Source organism: Daphnia carinata, chromosome 8 (assembly GCF_022539665.2).
Source record: "Daphnia carinata strain CSIRO-1 chromosome 8, CSIRO_AGI_Dcar_HiC_V3, whole genome shotgun sequence".
NCBI classification, from domain to species: domain Eukaryota; kingdom Metazoa; phylum Arthropoda; class Branchiopoda; order Diplostraca; family Daphniidae; genus Daphnia; species Daphnia carinata.
Window position 1 is genome coordinate 5,869,611 of NC_081338.1, and position 16,021 is coordinate 5,885,631.

The 16,021-nt window shown below is 39.6% G+C and overlaps 6 protein-coding genes across 13 annotated transcripts; 4 read left to right on the top strand and 2 right to left on the bottom strand.

The window, feature by feature from the left end:
* Nucleotides 1-609: 609 nt before the first annotated feature.
* On the top strand, nucleotides 610-3,899 carry LOC130700116 (probable RNA-binding protein 46). Of its 4 annotated transcripts, none has more exons than XM_057522127.2 (11): nucleotides 610-1,365; nucleotides 1,432-1,609; nucleotides 1,867-2,041; nucleotides 2,106-2,358; nucleotides 2,432-2,549; nucleotides 2,623-2,682; nucleotides 2,751-2,837; nucleotides 2,904-2,954; nucleotides 3,053-3,134; nucleotides 3,193-3,294; nucleotides 3,378-3,899. In XM_057522127.2, exons 1-10 carry the CDS (start codon nucleotides 947-949, stop codon nucleotides 3,273-3,275), a joined length of 1,506 nt encoding a protein of 501 aa, XP_057378110.1. In that variant the 5' UTR covers nucleotides 610-946; the 3' UTR covers nucleotides 3,276-3,294; nucleotides 3,378-3,899. The 4 variants fall into 4 exon arrangements, with proteins under 4 accessions (XP_057378110.1, XP_057378112.1, XP_057378108.1 ...); XM_057522129.2 differs by having other exon boundaries at nucleotides 3,193-3,237; XM_057522125.2 differs by having other exon boundaries at nucleotides 3,193-3,899.
* On the bottom strand, nucleotides 3,823-5,453 carry LOC130700144 (programmed cell death protein 10-like). The gene is made up of 3 exons (XM_057522166.2): nucleotides 5,347-5,453; nucleotides 4,692-5,012; nucleotides 3,823-4,625 (listed from the first exon to the last, which is right to left on the bottom strand). Exons 2-3 carry the CDS (start codon nucleotides 4,980-4,982, stop codon nucleotides 4,284-4,286), a joined length of 633 nt encoding a protein of 210 aa, XP_057378149.1. The 5' UTR covers nucleotides 4,983-5,012; nucleotides 5,347-5,453; the 3' UTR covers nucleotides 3,823-4,283.
* Nucleotides 5,454-5,637: 184 nt separating this feature from the next.
* On the top strand, nucleotides 5,638-6,709 carry LOC130700153 (group XIIA secretory phospholipase A2-like). Of its 2 annotated transcripts, XM_059496653.1 has the most exons (5): nucleotides 5,638-5,891; nucleotides 5,952-6,019; nucleotides 6,073-6,244; nucleotides 6,304-6,418; nucleotides 6,691-6,709. In XM_059496653.1, the coding sequence occupies exons 1-4, from the start codon at nucleotides 5,648-5,650 to the stop codon at nucleotides 6,414-6,416; spliced, it is 597 nt and encodes a 198-aa protein (XP_059352636.1). In that variant the 5' UTR covers nucleotides 5,638-5,647; the 3' UTR covers nucleotides 6,417-6,418; nucleotides 6,691-6,709. The 2 variants fall into 2 exon arrangements, with proteins under 2 accessions (XP_059352636.1, XP_057378158.1); XM_057522175.2 differs by lacking the exon at nucleotides 6,691-6,709 and having other exon boundaries at nucleotides 6,304-6,464.
* A 531-nt stretch (nucleotides 6,710-7,240) lies between these two features.
* Nucleotides 7,241-11,677, top strand: LOC130700134 (group XIIA secretory phospholipase A2-like). Of its 2 annotated transcripts, XM_057522154.2 has the most exons (5): nucleotides 7,241-7,526; nucleotides 7,592-7,659; nucleotides 7,727-7,898; nucleotides 7,960-8,126; nucleotides 10,628-10,765. In XM_057522154.2, the coding sequence occupies exons 1-4, from the start codon at nucleotides 7,262-7,264 to the stop codon at nucleotides 8,079-8,081; spliced, it is 627 nt and encodes a 208-aa protein (XP_057378137.1). In that variant the 5' UTR covers nucleotides 7,241-7,261; the 3' UTR covers nucleotides 8,082-8,126; nucleotides 10,628-10,765. The 2 variants fall into 2 exon arrangements, with proteins under 2 accessions (XP_057378137.1, XP_057378136.1); XM_057522153.2 differs by lacking the exons at nucleotides 7,241-7,526; nucleotides 7,592-7,659; nucleotides 7,727-7,898; nucleotides 7,960-8,126 and adding exons at nucleotides 10,286-10,535; nucleotides 11,013-11,677 and having other exon boundaries at nucleotides 10,628-10,948.
* Nucleotides 8,301-9,180, bottom strand: LOC130700141 (uncharacterized). 2 transcript variants are annotated; one of them, XM_057522163.1, is made up of 2 exons: nucleotides 9,051-9,180; nucleotides 8,301-8,985 (listed from the first exon to the last, which is right to left on the bottom strand). In XM_057522163.1, the coding sequence occupies exons 1-2, from the start codon at nucleotides 9,156-9,158 to the stop codon at nucleotides 8,398-8,400; spliced, it is 696 nt and encodes a 231-aa protein (XP_057378146.1). In that variant the 5' UTR covers nucleotides 9,159-9,180; the 3' UTR covers nucleotides 8,301-8,397. The 2 variants fall into 2 exon arrangements, with proteins under 2 accessions (XP_057378146.1, XP_059352635.1); XM_059496652.1 differs by having other exon boundaries at nucleotides 8,301-8,987; nucleotides 9,055-9,138.
* A 399-nt stretch (nucleotides 11,678-12,076) lies between the features above and the next one.
* LOC130700133 (probable ATP-dependent RNA helicase DDX4) lies at nucleotides 12,077-14,767 on the top strand. 2 transcript variants are annotated; one of them, XM_057522151.1, is made up of 11 exons: nucleotides 12,077-12,177; nucleotides 12,255-12,367; nucleotides 12,452-12,546; nucleotides 12,596-12,778; nucleotides 12,839-13,100; nucleotides 13,242-13,603; nucleotides 13,668-13,944; nucleotides 13,999-14,095; nucleotides 14,160-14,309; nucleotides 14,393-14,509; nucleotides 14,585-14,767. In XM_057522151.1, exons 5-9 carry the CDS (start codon nucleotides 13,092-13,094, stop codon nucleotides 14,276-14,278), a joined length of 864 nt encoding a protein of 287 aa, XP_057378134.1. In that variant the 5' UTR covers nucleotides 12,077-12,177; nucleotides 12,255-12,367; nucleotides 12,452-12,546; nucleotides 12,596-12,778; nucleotides 12,839-13,091; the 3' UTR covers nucleotides 14,279-14,309; nucleotides 14,393-14,509; nucleotides 14,585-14,767. The 2 variants fall into 2 exon arrangements, with proteins under 2 accessions (XP_057378134.1, XP_057378135.1); XM_057522152.1 differs by having other exon boundaries at nucleotides 13,999-14,065.
* The last annotated feature ends 1,254 nt before the right edge of the window (nucleotides 14,768-16,021 follow it).

Sequence of the window (16,021 nt, forward strand, 5' to 3'; positions counted from 1 at the left end):
GTGTAGTTATCTTTAATACAGCCCCTCCAGATAGTCTTTTTCATTCCACATAAAAAATTGTAGTCCCGCGACATGTTATTCATCTATTATTATTATTTTCAGTACAATAAAAGAATGTTACACTGCTTGAGGGAAGACAAAAAAAAAAAGGGGGGGAACCTTGTAGTAAATATTTTGTTAGCATAGATTGTTAAACAGGCTGGGGCTAGGTTAGCAAAAAGCGAACGCGTTAGATTTTGCGAATTCTTTTTCTTTTAAACTGTCGGATAGAAAAACTAGTAAAACATCAGCTGACATTTATTACCAAATTTCATTTCCGCGCGATTGACATTTAATGTTATCTGAAATTCATCGTCGTTTGATGGCCTACGCGTTAATTCGACCATTTCCACGAAATCGACCGTCATATGTTTTTCCGAAAGATAAAAATGCCCTGCACGTTCGTAATGTGTTTTGTTGTGCAACCAATTGACCACCCTCACCAGCTATTTTGGTCAGATTAGCTGGTTAGTAAACGATAACGTCATCACTCCAATTGTCACTTTCGGAATGAACGCGTTAGGCACGGGAGCCAATTCGAATTTAATGGGAAATTTAAATTGCATTTTCTTTTCAATTCGATCGTAGTTGTTTATCCCGTTGAGTTTTTTTTTTTAAATGCACAACCTTGGCTGATGTACTTTGGCGACGAGTGTGGGGGTTTTATGTTTAGCGTTACTTGGAAATTTCTCTGCGCCCAAGTGATACGAGCACGCAGTCATAAAGATAAGGAAATCAAGTGAACGTTGTTCAGCTTTTTGCCTACGCACTCGTCTAGTTCCGTAGGTTGCAGCCGACCGGTTAGGAGCTCAAACACGTTTTTCGCTCTCACTTTGCCAATCTCAAATTGCAACGGCTTAAAGACTCGACCAACGAATCTGGTCAACATTTTTCCGCTAACGGCATCATGTTGCGAAAAGGACAAAGAACGTACGGTGGCCCTCCGCCGAATTGGACAGGGCCACCGCCCACCAAAGGCTCTGAAGTGTTTGTAGGTAAAATCCCCCGTGATCTGATGGAAGATGAGCTTTTGCCGATATTCGAGACGGTCGGCCCCGTGTTTGAGATCCGTCTGATGATGGATGGGGCTGCCGGGGGTAATCGTGGTTTCGCTTTTGTAACCTTCACGTCGCCAACGGATGCAGCCAGAGCCATTCAGCTACTCAATCACTACGAAATTCGACCCAAACGCTTCATTGGGGTCCTTAGGTCGTTGGACAATTGCCGTCTATTTATCGGGGGAATACCCAACGATAAATCCAAAGAGGACATACGAGAAGAAATGTCGCGCCACACAGATGGTGTCGTTGCCGTCATCCTCTACAGGTAACATAACCATGTTTTTATCATCATTTGATTGTTTATTTATTTTTGTTTTTGTATTTTTAAAAGTGCCATTGCAGACAAGTCGAAGAACAGAGGCTTTGCATTCGTCGAGTACGAATCGCACCGGGCGGCCGCCGTTGCACGTAGGAAATGCATGACTGGACGATTTCAGCTGTTTGAGAAAAGCGTTGCCGTTGACTGGGCAGAGCCAGAACCCACTGTAGAAGAGGATATTCTATCTAAGGTAATGTCCCCCCCCCCCCCTTTTTTTTTTTTTTAAACAAACTTTCACCATTCTTTCTTCTCGAAGGAAGAAAGTTATGCGCCAAATATCGCGATAACGAGTTATTTGAACAAGTGTTTGTTATCAAGACCATTTCTTATCCTGCCTTTTTAATTCAGTCGTTAATATGTTCACTCATCCAAATTATTATTTATCAGTTTATTAAATAGTTTCTTCCATCTAATGAACTCCCTTTTTTCCTTTCACGGCATAATTAGGTGCGTGTACTCTATGTTCGCAATCTTGTGGTGCTCACGCCGGAAGACGTGCTGGCAGATTTATTCAATGCTGCCAGTAACAATGGAGTTGAAAAGGTGAAAGTGTTGAAAGATTACGCCTTTGTTCACTTTGCCAGCCGTTCACAAGCGCAGCAAGCCATGGATTCCCTTCAAGGTAGAACGCTATCAACACAGTATGTTTGTTGATATGATTAAATAAACAAGATGGTGATTATTAGATCTGGAGCTGAATGGCGCCAAGATGCAAATAACGTGGGCGAAACCAGTCACGAAAAAGAACAGAAATTGTGTCGGACAAAGCAAGTTGAGTGTGTCTTCCACGACATCGATCGGGACCGTGAGTCATCATTCACACTACCCAGTGACAGCTGCACACGTGTGGCCGCACGTCCCTTTCACTCATCCTGCCGCCATGCAACCTCATCTAAATGGCCTTCACGCGTTTCCGCCATATCCTCTCTATCCGAACCAGTAAGTTGTTTGGTTGTTATGATTGCGCTGTCACAGTTTGTACACGTGTTAAACTTGGTAATTGGTTCATTAGGAGTGTCTCTTTTAATTACGTTATGCCGGACCGCAATCATAACCAGTTACCCGTAGATTTGTTTTACTCGGATTCCTCACCGTCAGATTTCATACATCAGCGGACAAACGATGTAAACGTAATTAGCTTTCGTACCTATGCCGACCAAGACTGTGATTTAATAATATCTTTCATTTATTATAACTAAACAGTCGCAACAACAACAGGGGATTACACCGTGGATGAACGGAGGGTACGCTGACAACGTAAAGGTCAACCACTTGAAAGTTTAGGTTTTGTCTCGTCGGTTAGATTACAACTTGGCGTTTCATTGCTACAGATTCTCACATTTCTGTGCCGGTTACATGCTTTCGGTGACCCACTATTTGAAACCTCTGTTAGTGCAGATCATCGTTATGCTGCTAAGGTAACCCCAGAATCGTGCTACTCGAAAATGTTCATTTAATGCATTACTATTATGTTTATCATATAGGTTATTATTCCTGGCCTCGGGCCACCTTATAACGTGTTTCAAGTTGCTCAGGTACGTATTTTCGAAAGTGTGCCGAAAAGCTTGATGCAATCAAAATCAAATTAAAGTGTCTCATTTAATTAAATAAATTTTTTTTATTTTTTATGTAGACGTATGCAACAGAAATGGAGGCTGAACAAGCAATCGCTGGATGTGTGATAAATCATGTGAACCAAGTGCTATCCGCTTACGGTTATAGTTTTGATTAGATTCTGAGTTTTGCAACAACCGCAACATCTTGTGTTTTTAGGTGAAAGGTCTCTGTGCTCTCGGATGGAAAACGTTTCCCTAAAAGGTAATGGTTTCCCTGGACACTACATTGCATCGGTGTAGTTCTGGCCAAAAAAAAAAAGTACTCTTGCTATTCCTTTTGTGCGAGCCTACACTTACAAAACGTTTACCTTTTTTCATGCTGTTACGCCATTGTATGGATAGCTAGATAACTTAAGCCATCTGTGTTATCAGCAGTTTAGCGGAGCATGTTGCATGTTTCGTCGAAATTCAGAGCGCCTCGCCAACCTAAAGAAAACGGGAAAATAAGTGGTACGTTGAACCTGGCCAAACGGCTACCAGTTTACATGGCGCTTTCTTATATTTCTGTAAGCACTTTTGCTCCATTTTTTCTTAGCTGGTATGATGCGTTTCAAGTTTTCTATTTACTTCTCGCCGTAATAATATACCTGTTCTTAAAGCCAATTTTGTCATCCTATCCGTAATAGCCAAACGCAGTCCCCTTCCTAGTATGTTAGAAAATAGAATGTGAAAACAACCTTTTGCGAAGTTGAAGCTTTCTCTGCCCCCATCTTTAGACGTCTGTACTATCCACTTTGAAACAAAAAAGTTGTTGGGTAGAAAGAAGAGAAACCACTCAACAATTGCGTTGTTCAGACTGCGAAGATAAATTGTGTATTTCTATACTTTTAAACCATATATGTAACACGAAACCACCGCATATAAACAGGCATAAAATTACTGCTTGTAGAAAGTTCAACAATGTTTATTCTCTGGAATGTTAGGTCGGGGCTAGGAAAACATGCAACGGCATTCACCATGTGGGAGCGGTCTACGAGGCGGCCAGCAACGAGGAGCTGACGAATGGATAAGATAACAAAAAGGGGGATAGAAGTTCAAAAACTATTTTTTAAAAATAATAAATCCCTCCAAGTAAAGAAGGAAAAGAGACTACACCTGATCTGAAAATGGACGGTGTAACACGATGAAAGAACGGATTAAGGTGGTTTTATAAATATTCACGACTATGTGAAGCACCGCTAAACCGCCTCCAAATGCGATGTCTCCGGGCATCGACCTTCACCGCAGCTTGAAGATTTTAACAAAAACTTATTCACAACAATCTTTAACAGTCGTAATAATCAAATTGGATTGCTGTATCAAGCAGAGGGCACTCAGGAAGACAGCATTGGCTTGCCCGTCGCGGAAATATTCTTTCAGCGTCGTGCTAAACCGCTTGGAATACTTGACGAATTCTCGTTTACGTTGTTCTAGCCGCTGTTTACCAGAACCGAATGTAATATAGCCAGCCACTTCATTAACTGCATCTAGCAGTTTCTTTATGGCACTGGCTATCTCTTTAATAGTTTCCAGAAAGGCTTTACGGTCTCCAATTTCATCAGGTATCCTACTTAGGATCTTTTTCAAACCAACAGACTTTCTACATAGTTCCTGTACATTAAAAAAAGAAACAATTCTTACCACAAAAAATCAAGTATTACAGTTTCAAGTATTTACCTGAAAGGCATCTTCAGAGCGGTTAATTCTGTAATCAGGTGATTCTTGATCCAGGGAGGCACCCTGAACTCTCAGAAGACTTTCATTCATGTTGACTTTCAATTCTGCCTTCTTCATGAGTCCCAAGATAAAACTGTGGCAGAGGCTTGGGTGGGCAGCTTCTGCATTGCTAAAGGCAGTTTTCAGCAGCTGAGCAGCACCTGGATCTTGTTTTTCCAGGTTCACCAGTGACGGACCAACCAGAATGGGCATCACTAGGGAAGACAATATACTTTCTTCTCCCATAGTCATTTTTCTAGGAGCTTCTGCCACTTTGATTACCTATTCACAAGATATATTGGTTTATGATTTTGAGCTTACACAGAAACCATGCAATTTTGAGAGTTTTTCAGCTAAAAAAACGCACACACACACATCATTAGGGTGGGAAAAACCCCTCTACACTAATATGATACGTCTGTTGGGATTAAACAGATATAACAGAATTTCCACGAGAACGAAATATTCTATCTTGGTATTGTATATCATATTTTGAATAACGATTAGTTGCAGAGCAACTTGTTTCCAAAAGCGAAATCTCGGAGAGTAGAACAATCGATATCCGTTGTAGCTATTTCAAAATAGAATACCACGATAAAACAAACATCTCACTTACAAATAAACAAGTAAAGGAGAAAATTGTCGACCATTCACTGACGTAGTTACACACACAGACACTACCACTAACTGCTGTTACTTGATGGATGATGATTACACACAACCGTACTAAGGCAACGTTGTTTAATAAAACCCAGAACTCCAATATATTTAAAACAAATTGTACAACTTAGAACCTTGATTTTCAGATTTTATGCTCGGTAAATGTATTTTTTTATACATAGCGTGATATGTTGATATAGTATCATTGATATGGAAATATTTTACCAGTCTGGCATCGTCTATTTCTTTCATTCAAAATGTCCACAGTTCAGAACGTCGGATTCTTAAGAGCAGTTGTGGTGTTATTAACAATATCCGTAGCTTTGGTCAACTGCCAGAGAAGTTATTTTGATGAAATTAAAGATGCAATGCACAGCCTCAAGAGTTATTTGCATACCGGATTTGACGGACTTGCTAAACTGGCAAAGACGATAGAAGTAGTAGAACAGTTTGTTGATGCAACCATTGGTGAAGATTGCGAGCCTTTCGTATGTCCTAAAGGTATTAAAATTGGCGGGAATTTTTATACAACTCTTTTCTCAATTCCTTGTTTATTGAAAGGATTTATAAGGGAAGTGAATCCAATGCACAAACCTGAAAGTAATGGATGCGGTTCATTTGGATACAAGGTATTTCCTTATAATTTTTTTCTCCCATAAACAGTAATAATTTTATTTTTCAGTGGAAAGAAGAAAAGTTGCCATTAAAAGAGTTAGAGGAATGTTGTCATTCTCATGATTTTTGCTATGATGACTGTGGGGCTGATAAAGACTTGTGTGATTTGCATTTCAAAAAATGTCTTTACAAAGTTTGCTCAAGTCGCGAACAAGAGCTTTCAACATTATTCATGAAAGGTAAATGAAATAAGTTCGTCTTTGAGAAGTTGTTCAATCAACATCTGCATTCTGTTTAGCCTGTAAAGGAACTGCAAAGCTAATGTACACTGGGACTTTAGCTCTGGGATGCAAGGCCTATCAAGATGCTCAGAGTAAAGCCTGTCATTGTAATCGACGAGATGAACTCTAAAAGTAATTTGTGATAATTAACTAAAAAAATTTTAATGTTTCATTTTTGATTTAGGGAAATACAAATGTCTAGTGGTAGACTAGACTTCAATGAGAAGAAGATTTTATCTTTTATATCCTTCCTCTTGTTTTTTCTTAAACCCGCGGTCAGAAAGGTAAAGCAATAGCCAGTAACATTCTATTTTCGATTCTACTAAATTATGTTAAAATTTTTTCGGTTGTTGATGTATAGTTTAGTTTCTATTTATCCATTACCAGTTATTTTGACATTTAAGTCCAGTTTCATAGTTCCACAAAAGAGGTCGCCCGTGCTAAAGTAGGAGGGAGTGAATAGGAATATGCAAAGCTTAGTCATTGGAAGGTCCTAGTAATGTGGAAGGATTACCGTCGAAACTGAAAGATTCGTGTGGAAATTTCTAGACGAAAACCAGGTATCACAAATACTTTTACTGACGTTACGTTTTTGGGACATTGCACATACAATAACGCGGGTAATTAACTTCTACTAGTATTTTGTTAAAATTTATATCCAAAAATCCCGTTGAAACTCAGTTTTTCGATTCTTAACAGTCTCCGACATTTCAATAAGTAAATTTTTCTTTAATTTTGTAGTTCCTATCACTTGCCCTGCGTGTCCGTTCAGGGCAAATCTGGCGTTTGTTGTATCCTATGGTAAATAAGGTTAATGTGTTCATAATGTAGACTTATGATAATGTTATCTCTTCAAACAAGCAAGGTAAAGGAAACAGGCTCATATTTTACCTAATCTTATCTGCTTGATGGGTGACAGACGATTTCCGGTCGCTGTTTCGTTAGTAACACCAGACCGATTCGTCACTATTAACGATGGAGCAATTCAAGCATTCAGTGTTCCTCAAGTGTGGTGCCGTTACGCTCTCCGTAGTTATTTTGTGTACCTTCGTCATGTGCCAAGCTAGTCTTCAGAACAAAAACGCTGTCTCTGAAATGGGAGACATCGTAATTAATTGGGGAGATCAGATGTTCACGAAAATCAGCGAAAAAATGAACGCATTGACCGATTTCGATACAATTAGACAAATTATTGATGCAACTATCGAGGAGGATTGCTACATTGAAGATTGCCCCTCAGGTAAAATTGCCTTTGTACCATACATTACAATTAAAATTTACGTTTTCACTGTTCGGCATTCACAGGTGCGGCAAGGCAACCGAATCCTAACTTCATACCGGAAAGCAATGGGTGTGGCTCATTCGGTGTTCAGGTTCGATCATGAAATACGTAATTCATTAAACTACAATTTGTAACAATTTATTTTTCGTGTCGTATAGTGGAAGAAAGAATTGTTGCCAGATGAAGGTCTCGAGCATTGCTGTAATACTCACGACTATTGCTATGACGTATGCGGTGCTGATAAGGATATCTGCGATTTAGAGTTTAAAACCTGCCTATATAGCGTTTGCAGGAGTAGGAAAGACCAGTGGACAGTAAATGAACTGAAGGGTAATTTGCACTTAGCTATATTTTTTATTGGAATGTTACTAAAAATATAGTTTGCTTTTAGCTTGCAAAGCTGCTGCCAAGTTAATGTACACGGCCACCCAAGCATTTGGTTGTAAAGCATATCAAGATGCACAAAAGAAATCTTGCCATTGCGTTGCAATGATAGACCATCAGGAGTTCTGAGCTGCAAATTGGCGGGATTCATTTACAATCTGCCTTACTTCCAAGGTAAGCTTGCCATATACAACTTTGTAGCGTTACGTTAAAAAACAAATGCCAATAACAAGTCTATTACCTATTTATCGGAAGGCATTTAGAGCTCAGATATTAATTCAATTATTGTATTTTATCACTTGATTGATTCAAGATTGCGTCGGGTCATTAGGTTTACATCACAAGATGTAATTTTTAAAGTGACTCTATTCGTGCGGTCATAGTTGTAATATATTAATGACATTTGGGCGTAGGAAAAAAACTGGGAATCATTTGAAGTTGCGTTTCAAGGAAAGTAAGCTCCAATTACGCAACCACAGGATGCAGGTAGTTGGAACTTTTCAATGGCGAAGGGGAAGTAATAGTCATAGGGATCAAAAACCAAGAAGCGGTGGAACATGTTCTTCTGGACGCATTTAGAGTCGTAGCAAGATGGAACAAGCGGACAGGTAGATCCCACGTCGACATCACATTCTTCGATCCTAGCCGATTGGGTGAACAAGTAGTTATAGGATTCGACGTTGTTGACGATAACTCGCCATTTACCATTGACGTTGACAGCTCGCATAGGTTGAATGTAAGTGGTAGAGCTCGAGCATAGGTATGTTTCTTCTTCTAAATCTTTTAATTCGTCCACAGAATTGGGCGTGATTGCTTTTACATCTTTGTAGAGCGCCAGGACTTCTTGATAGTATTGATTCAAAGCTTTTTGGATTTCGTAGATGGGATAGACTTCGTCAGTCGAACACCAGGGTTTTGATGAGTTCTTGGCGCAAAGTGGCACATCATCGTACTTGGCCGCCGGATAACCCGGTTTGTAAGGCGGGACGTTTGGCCCATTGGACATCGCGACAACCACCAGGGAAGCAAAGCTCTGTTAGGAAACAAATAAATGTTTTGTTGGGTCTGACGTGTTGATCGTACCGCTCGATAACTTACCAAGAATTTCAAAAACATGTTTTTTCCCCAAACTTCTTTTGTCGTAACAAAACTTTGGCTTGTCTTGGAGTCAGCGTTCAGAGACGTCTGCCTTCTATCGAGAAACATTTTCTTGTTTTTATACCTTTCACTAAGCGTGCGCTGAGAAATGGGAGGCATGAGAACATGTGGGGGAAAAAGGAGAGTAAGGTCTTCATTCGTTGAATGGCAATGTAGCAATTTTTTTATTATTAGCCTTTTAGTTTTGTCTCGGCGTTATTTGTGATTAATCAAGCATTTTACGTGATCGTGTATTAAATCCCCGCATGGCACTAAAGAAAAACAACTCTGGCTCCATTAATCATGTTTCAAGATAGGTTTCCCTCGTTTTGTTAGGTAACGCATACCATTCGTTTTCTATATGTATATGTATCATAAAATTAATCGTTTACCTCTTCACTTGTCGTCTTGTGGGCCGTCATGGTACCGGCCTTCACAGATCGCCAATCAAGCGTATGTAACAAACGACTGATCAAACATATTATTTAGTGAAGGCTAATGCACCAAGCGTTAAGTTATAAAAAATGCGATGGTTTCACCTTGATGCAAGTCTTCGCACTCTTCATCTTCCCGTTAAAAACATTTTAATAACTAAAAGAAGGTAGTTTTGTTTTTGAAAAGAAAACTTTTTATTTATAATACTGTAAACAAAGAGTTTGCTTTTCCTTAGCTATCTAATAGCGATGTCAGTAGACTTTAAAACAATTTTAGCAACCTATTTTCAATGGAGTGTGTGAAAAATGCATTGTTTTTTAAATTTCGTGTGAATTTCTTGAAATACGCTTGACGTATCTAAGAATTGGTAAGCAAAACGTACAAGCAGTAAGTTTTTTTCGCCCACCAGTTAAATATGTGATGGTGATGGCATCTGAGCTATACAAAAAACACACAAAACTTGGTACACTACAAGTTGGAACTGTTTTGTTTTCGAATTCAGGCCGAACCGATATTTTCCCAAGTTTATAGGCCCAAACATCAAAGCCGCTCTCACTAATGTTTTTTTTCGGGATGTGCATGTTTGCAAGGCTCGCGGCAATTCCCAGCATGAGATTTCTTCCCATTGGTGGCCATGTCATTGGGTTTTCTTAAGTGCTGGTTTTATTTTTGGTGAGAGAGAAACTGGTTATTATTACCTGTGAGGACCCAATTATTTAGATCACGGTCAACTAAATGTACCGAAACATTCGGACTAGAAAAGAAAAGTTCTCTTTACTTTTGCTCACCGTTTTGTTGTGGGAGGACCGTCTTGAAGTTGCAACCTCCAGCTCATTAGACCGTGTCTCGTCGTTCAGTGCAGTACAATTTGCAATTTGCTACCTGATCGTAGATATAAAAGCTGACGATACCAATTGAAAAACAAGGCAGTTTCCAAGTTGCATTCCAGCAGCAAACATCAACACAAACTCTCGTTACCAATCATATTTGTCAACGATGGCGCTAAGAATGGTATACCTAAAAGAAGTGAATTAACTCTGCATAATATTAAGATTGCCGATTTTAAAACATTTCGCTAAATCCAATCTACTTGACACTTCTAGATGTTGCTTGGACTGATGGCCGTTGCAGCCCTGTCCCATGCGGAGCCACTGCCAAAAGCGGTTGCCGATCCGCAGTACCATCCTAGATATGAACACGATTACCAACCTTATCCAGGCTACCACAAGCCTTCGTATAAACCAGACTACCCAGAGTCTTACCCGAAACCTGCTTACCCTCCCTATTCTGCCTACAAGCCGAGTTATGGCTCTTCGTACAAAAAGGATAACTATTACTGTGACCCCCGCACTCCTCCCCAGTGCGCCAATTCTTCCTCCGTTTATTGTCTGAGTGATTACGAATACCCCCTGGAAGAAATTGAGGTAATATCAGTTTATCTAAAATAGCAAAGAATTTATGATTCATTTTGTTTGATTACAATTTTAGTACGCTATTGAGTACGACCCACTGATTTTAAAGAAATACGCTGAGGTCGCTATCCAATCAGCCGATAATTTGGTCGATGGCGTCACCGCGTCGGACGAGAACAAGTTCGATTATTCCTCGTATAACGGCCAACCTTACGATCAGAGTAACTGGATCGGTGGTGAAGGCTACATCTGTCCTAGCGATGTTCTTTATGCCCGTCCTGTCCGGGCTGTGAACGTCGAAGGAGAATGGCGTGTCATTGTCCAGAATGTTGCCTCCTACACTCAAACTCAGCGTGTTGAGACTTGCCTGGTCCCTGGCGCTTCCTGTCGCACGTTGGCACCGTGTTACCGCAGTTCCTGTGTCCAGAAATATGTCTACCATCGTATGCTCTCCTTTGACCCTTGCAATAGCCAAAGAGGCCTCTTCATTGACATTTACAAATTGCCATCAGCTTGCTCGTGTCGTATTCCTCCCAAGTCCCATTAACTAAGTGGTTCATCGACCTTGTAATTCACCGAACTATTATCATGCTCTGTCAAAGTTATTAACGTATGAATCCATTAATTCTCTCTGAACTCAACTTGCCGATGCGCAATGCTATCCCTTAATCTCTTCTACCAGGTTTGGCAATGTCATTCGCTAAATAATTTAAAGCAATAAACTATATTTTTGTCTCGTAACTTGTATTGTCTCATAGTCAATATGCTTTGCTTGGCTATGTAACCTTTATATTCAATTATACAAAGGAATCATTTAATATTACATGGAATTACCCTATGCTAGAAACTGAACGCCTTTTGGTCTGCTCGACACTGAATATTTGTGCTAGTGCTAGATGGCGTAATTAACCGTGGGAATTTTGTCTCAAAAATCTACAAAACTTGACATTCGTTGGAATTGGTTAAATATCTCAGGTAATAGTCAAAATTGAATGCTGCTTCCAGTTTCTTATTATTTCTTATTAACGTTTAATTACATTAATTTATTTAAGTGTTTTCCGTTTTCGATTAGGCAACGTTGCAGGGGGGGGGTCGCTTTCTTCTGAAGTACCGGATTTATTCCACATTTTTCGCCGCCATTGTGGTCGATGCGTTCGCCAGAGATTGTTTGCCGCTAATAAGATCGTGGTCTCTGTTAGAGACTTTTGTGCAAGTATTGATTTTGGTCTTAGATCATTCTGGTAATATGTTTCTGAATATGTTGGTCATAACATAATTTCTAAAGTGAGCAATAACGGGATAATTGTGTTTTGTGTAGGTTTTGAATGCGCGGACAAATTGGTCGAAGGTAGTTTTACTCAGTAAGTGTTGATGGAAGTGGTCAATCAGTGAGCTTCCTGCCCGGGATGTTGGAGAAATAGAACTGAAAAGGTATGTAATCTGAATACGTAGAAATGGAGTAAAGATTGGTGCATTAAATAAAAAAAATTTTTATTTTAAAACGAAATTTTCTAGCTGTCAGTGATCGATCGTACTCTAGGGAAATGTGTATTTCGGAGTTTGTCGTCTTAAAACCCTGGCTTTGAAGATAATGATTGTGAAACAACAAGGTAAGTGTTTTGTTGTATTCCTAGTGTGATTACTTTAATATGGTTTTAGCCCTAGTGTCATGAAGCTGGCCACACCTCGAAAGGCTGCCTGAATCTATTTAGTGAATTGGCGGAAGATGGAAAGCTGCATGAGTAATACATTTCGGAAGTTGTGACGTGCGATGAAAAGGGACTGTTTAAGGGCATCGTCTGTGGGGAACGCTTTAAGAATTTTTATAAATTCATCTGTCAGGTAAGCCATTTCTCAAAACTATATTTTATGATTTAAAAATATCTATTAGGTTTGCTTTAGGTTACAGTAAAAGATGTACCTCAATACTTAACACCATTCGAAGGAGCTGGCCTGCGCCAATTACTTCAAAACATAAAAAATTCTGGCTACATAAAACCAACACCTGTTCTTAAAGCTTCATTTGCTGGTATTCTTGCCAAAAGAGATCTAATTGCTTGTGCTGTCACGGGCTCAGGCAAAACGGGAATCCAATTAATTAACGCTGTGTAATTTTGAAACCTTGATCGTACTGACATGATTCAAATGGTTCGGTATGAACTGGGTAAGTTCAAGTAAAGCAATTTTGAGTGGGCACGCCGGTAATTGCGACCACTAAAAGGTCCTTTTGCATCTAAGATACTCAACAAACCCTTTGTGTTATTCGTTGATTAAGTCATCTAAAATTTTACATTTTATCATGCAGGCGGCGTACTCGGTACCGGTTATGAACATATTGTTAAAACAAGGTGTTGCTGGTGCCTCTCATGCCATGGGGCAAAAGCCAGAAGTTGTAATTGTCGCACCCACTCGTGAATTGGCCATTCAAATTCACCGTGATGCATGTAAATTCTCCTACAATTCTGTATTACAGTCTGTGATTATATATGGAGGAACTGTCACGAGCCATCAGTGGTCAAATCTTCAAGCTAGGTGCAATACTCTAGTCGCGACCGTGGAGTATTTGACTTCACGGGTGTCAGGTTTTAAATTTTGGACGAAGCTGATCGAAAGATTGATATGGGTATCGGCCCCAGTGTTGAAAAAATGGTCAACCATCCAACGAAAGTATGTTCTCGATGGCTTTTGAGCATGAGGTTTAACTGATGTGATACTATTTGTTGCTCTGTAGGGAATCCATCGTGTTTGTATGTTTTCGGCTACATTCCCAGATGAAGTACAAGCGCTGGCTGCGACTTACATGGAAGACTACATATTCGTCAAAACAGGCATTGTCGGTGGCACCAATCCGGCTGTTGAACAGCTGTTTTTCCAGTGCTCGAAAAGAGATGAGAGCTAAGCTGATCGAAGTTTTACAAGATCTCGGTGATTCCAAGACTATCGTTTTTGTCGACAGCAAAAAGGCGGGGGTTTTCGTCGCTGGAGTCTTGTGCAATAACAATTTACAAGTAAGAATCAAAACTGTTGGAATTGGGCAAAGCGTATTAACTTTAATTGTCTAGTCTACCAGCATCCATGGTGATCGTCTTCAGAGTCAGCGTGAGCAAGCGCTTCGTGACGTCAAAAATGGTATTAGGAATATTCTCGCTCGTGGTCTAGGTAATACTTTATGGGTTCTGCGTTCGTTTTTTTGCGTATTTGATGTTTGTCTTGTTTTTCCTAGATATTGTCGGCGTAAACTATGTCGTAAATGATGACGAGCCAACTGATATTGAAGAGTATGTTCATCGTGTTGGTCGAATGGGCCGCGTTGGAAATGTTAGAAAATCAATAAGGTCTTAACGCTGGAAAGTTTGTGGCTTGGTTAACTAAGGTTAGAACCTACTCCAGTCTGACATATAATTATATTTCTCTGCCCTTGTGTTCGTAATTAATAATCCTACGCATTTTTTTTAGTCCAACGCCAATGTACCGCCATTTATGCAAGCAATGGTCTCAGGTGTGAGTGGAATGGGATACGACTTTAGCCCCCCTTCTACTCATGGTGGTTTTGCTAGTCGAGATATGCGCTGGGTAAGCTAAGACCCAGATAGTTTTTTTTACGTGTAGATCTAATTGAATCAATTCGCTGTTCGGCGATAAACCTAGATTTGCTGCCTTGCCCACTGAAGTTGAAGAGAGTTGGGATTAACTTAATGTAGGTTTGTTTTGGTTGGCTTATTTTGGAGTAAATCTAAAACCACAATTTGTATTCAAGAACATTCTGGAACTTGCAATGTCTGTTTGAAAATTTGACAACCTGTTTATTTTGCTAACCCATTTACCTGAATACAGAACAAATTCATTTGTTTAAGGAAACAGTTAATGGGAATATTTTGTATTTTACTTTTCTACTAGTACCATTTTTTTTTTTTTTTATCAAATAACTACATAGCTATCAAAATCTCAAACTATGAAAGTAAGGACAGTTATGGCATACCGGTAGCATGCTGTCCTACAATGTGAAAGGTCTGTGGTTCGAATCCCAGGATGGTTGCTCGGCGTGGTCGTCCCAGAAAAAATTCTGGGATACTACTGACAATCCGATCATCAAGAAGAAAAAGATTTTCCTTTATTGCCATTTTTCGTTATTTCAACAAATAAACGTTTCTTGTGAAAAATAACGTGCCTGGCATATCTGAGTATTGAACCCTAGACCTTCGGCTTCTGAACCCTTAGCTCTACCACTGAGCTATTTCACATATTTTAAAACTACTATTACTAATAGTGAATTTAGGAATAGGGTTTAGACTTGGAAAAAAAAAGCAAGCCTCCTTTTTGTTTCCTGACCATTCACTGGCTTAAAACGTCCAAGCCAAGAGCCAGGCCACTTGCCTTTCCGAATACTAATACCTAAGACGGAGGTTTTTCTATCACCCCATCAGTTGTACATCGAGATCCCTAATTTTTCTCCCAGGTGTTCTTTTGGCAGAACAGACTTCGTTTTTTTCCTTTTTCGTTTTTCCGACCTGACAGTTGCCTGTGGTGGCAATGACGCATTTAGCGTCGAAATAAACAATTGCCGCCGCACAAAATAGAGTTCAGACAAAGCTGTGTATTTGTGAAACACAGAAAAAGAAAACAGGAATTTTTGAAATTTTTACAAAAAGAACAAAACAAACATGGAAAATTCCACCATTTTTATCTAAATCGAAAAGCGTGCATCACAACATACACAGCCACGTTGCACGAAACAGAGCTATAAAACTTGTTTTGTTTTTTTTGTTTTGTTTTTGTTTTTTTTCTTTTCCCCATAGAAAATAAATGAAAAATGAGAAATTCTCCTTACCACTGCTGATGTTTCTGGCAGGGAATCAATGGCTGACTGTCGTCATAGGATGCAGAAGATTCGTAGCTGATGTCATTGCTCTTCCGCCGACGATCTTCGACGCGTTGATCCAGCTGGAGGACGTGAAATTAATTTATAAGGAAAACGTGAAATTGGAATACGGATTGGAGTGAATTTAGGAATACGTGTTGAACTTAAAAAAAAAAAAAAAATACAAAGGCAATGCTGCAGGAGGCGTTGCTTGCATTATGATGTAT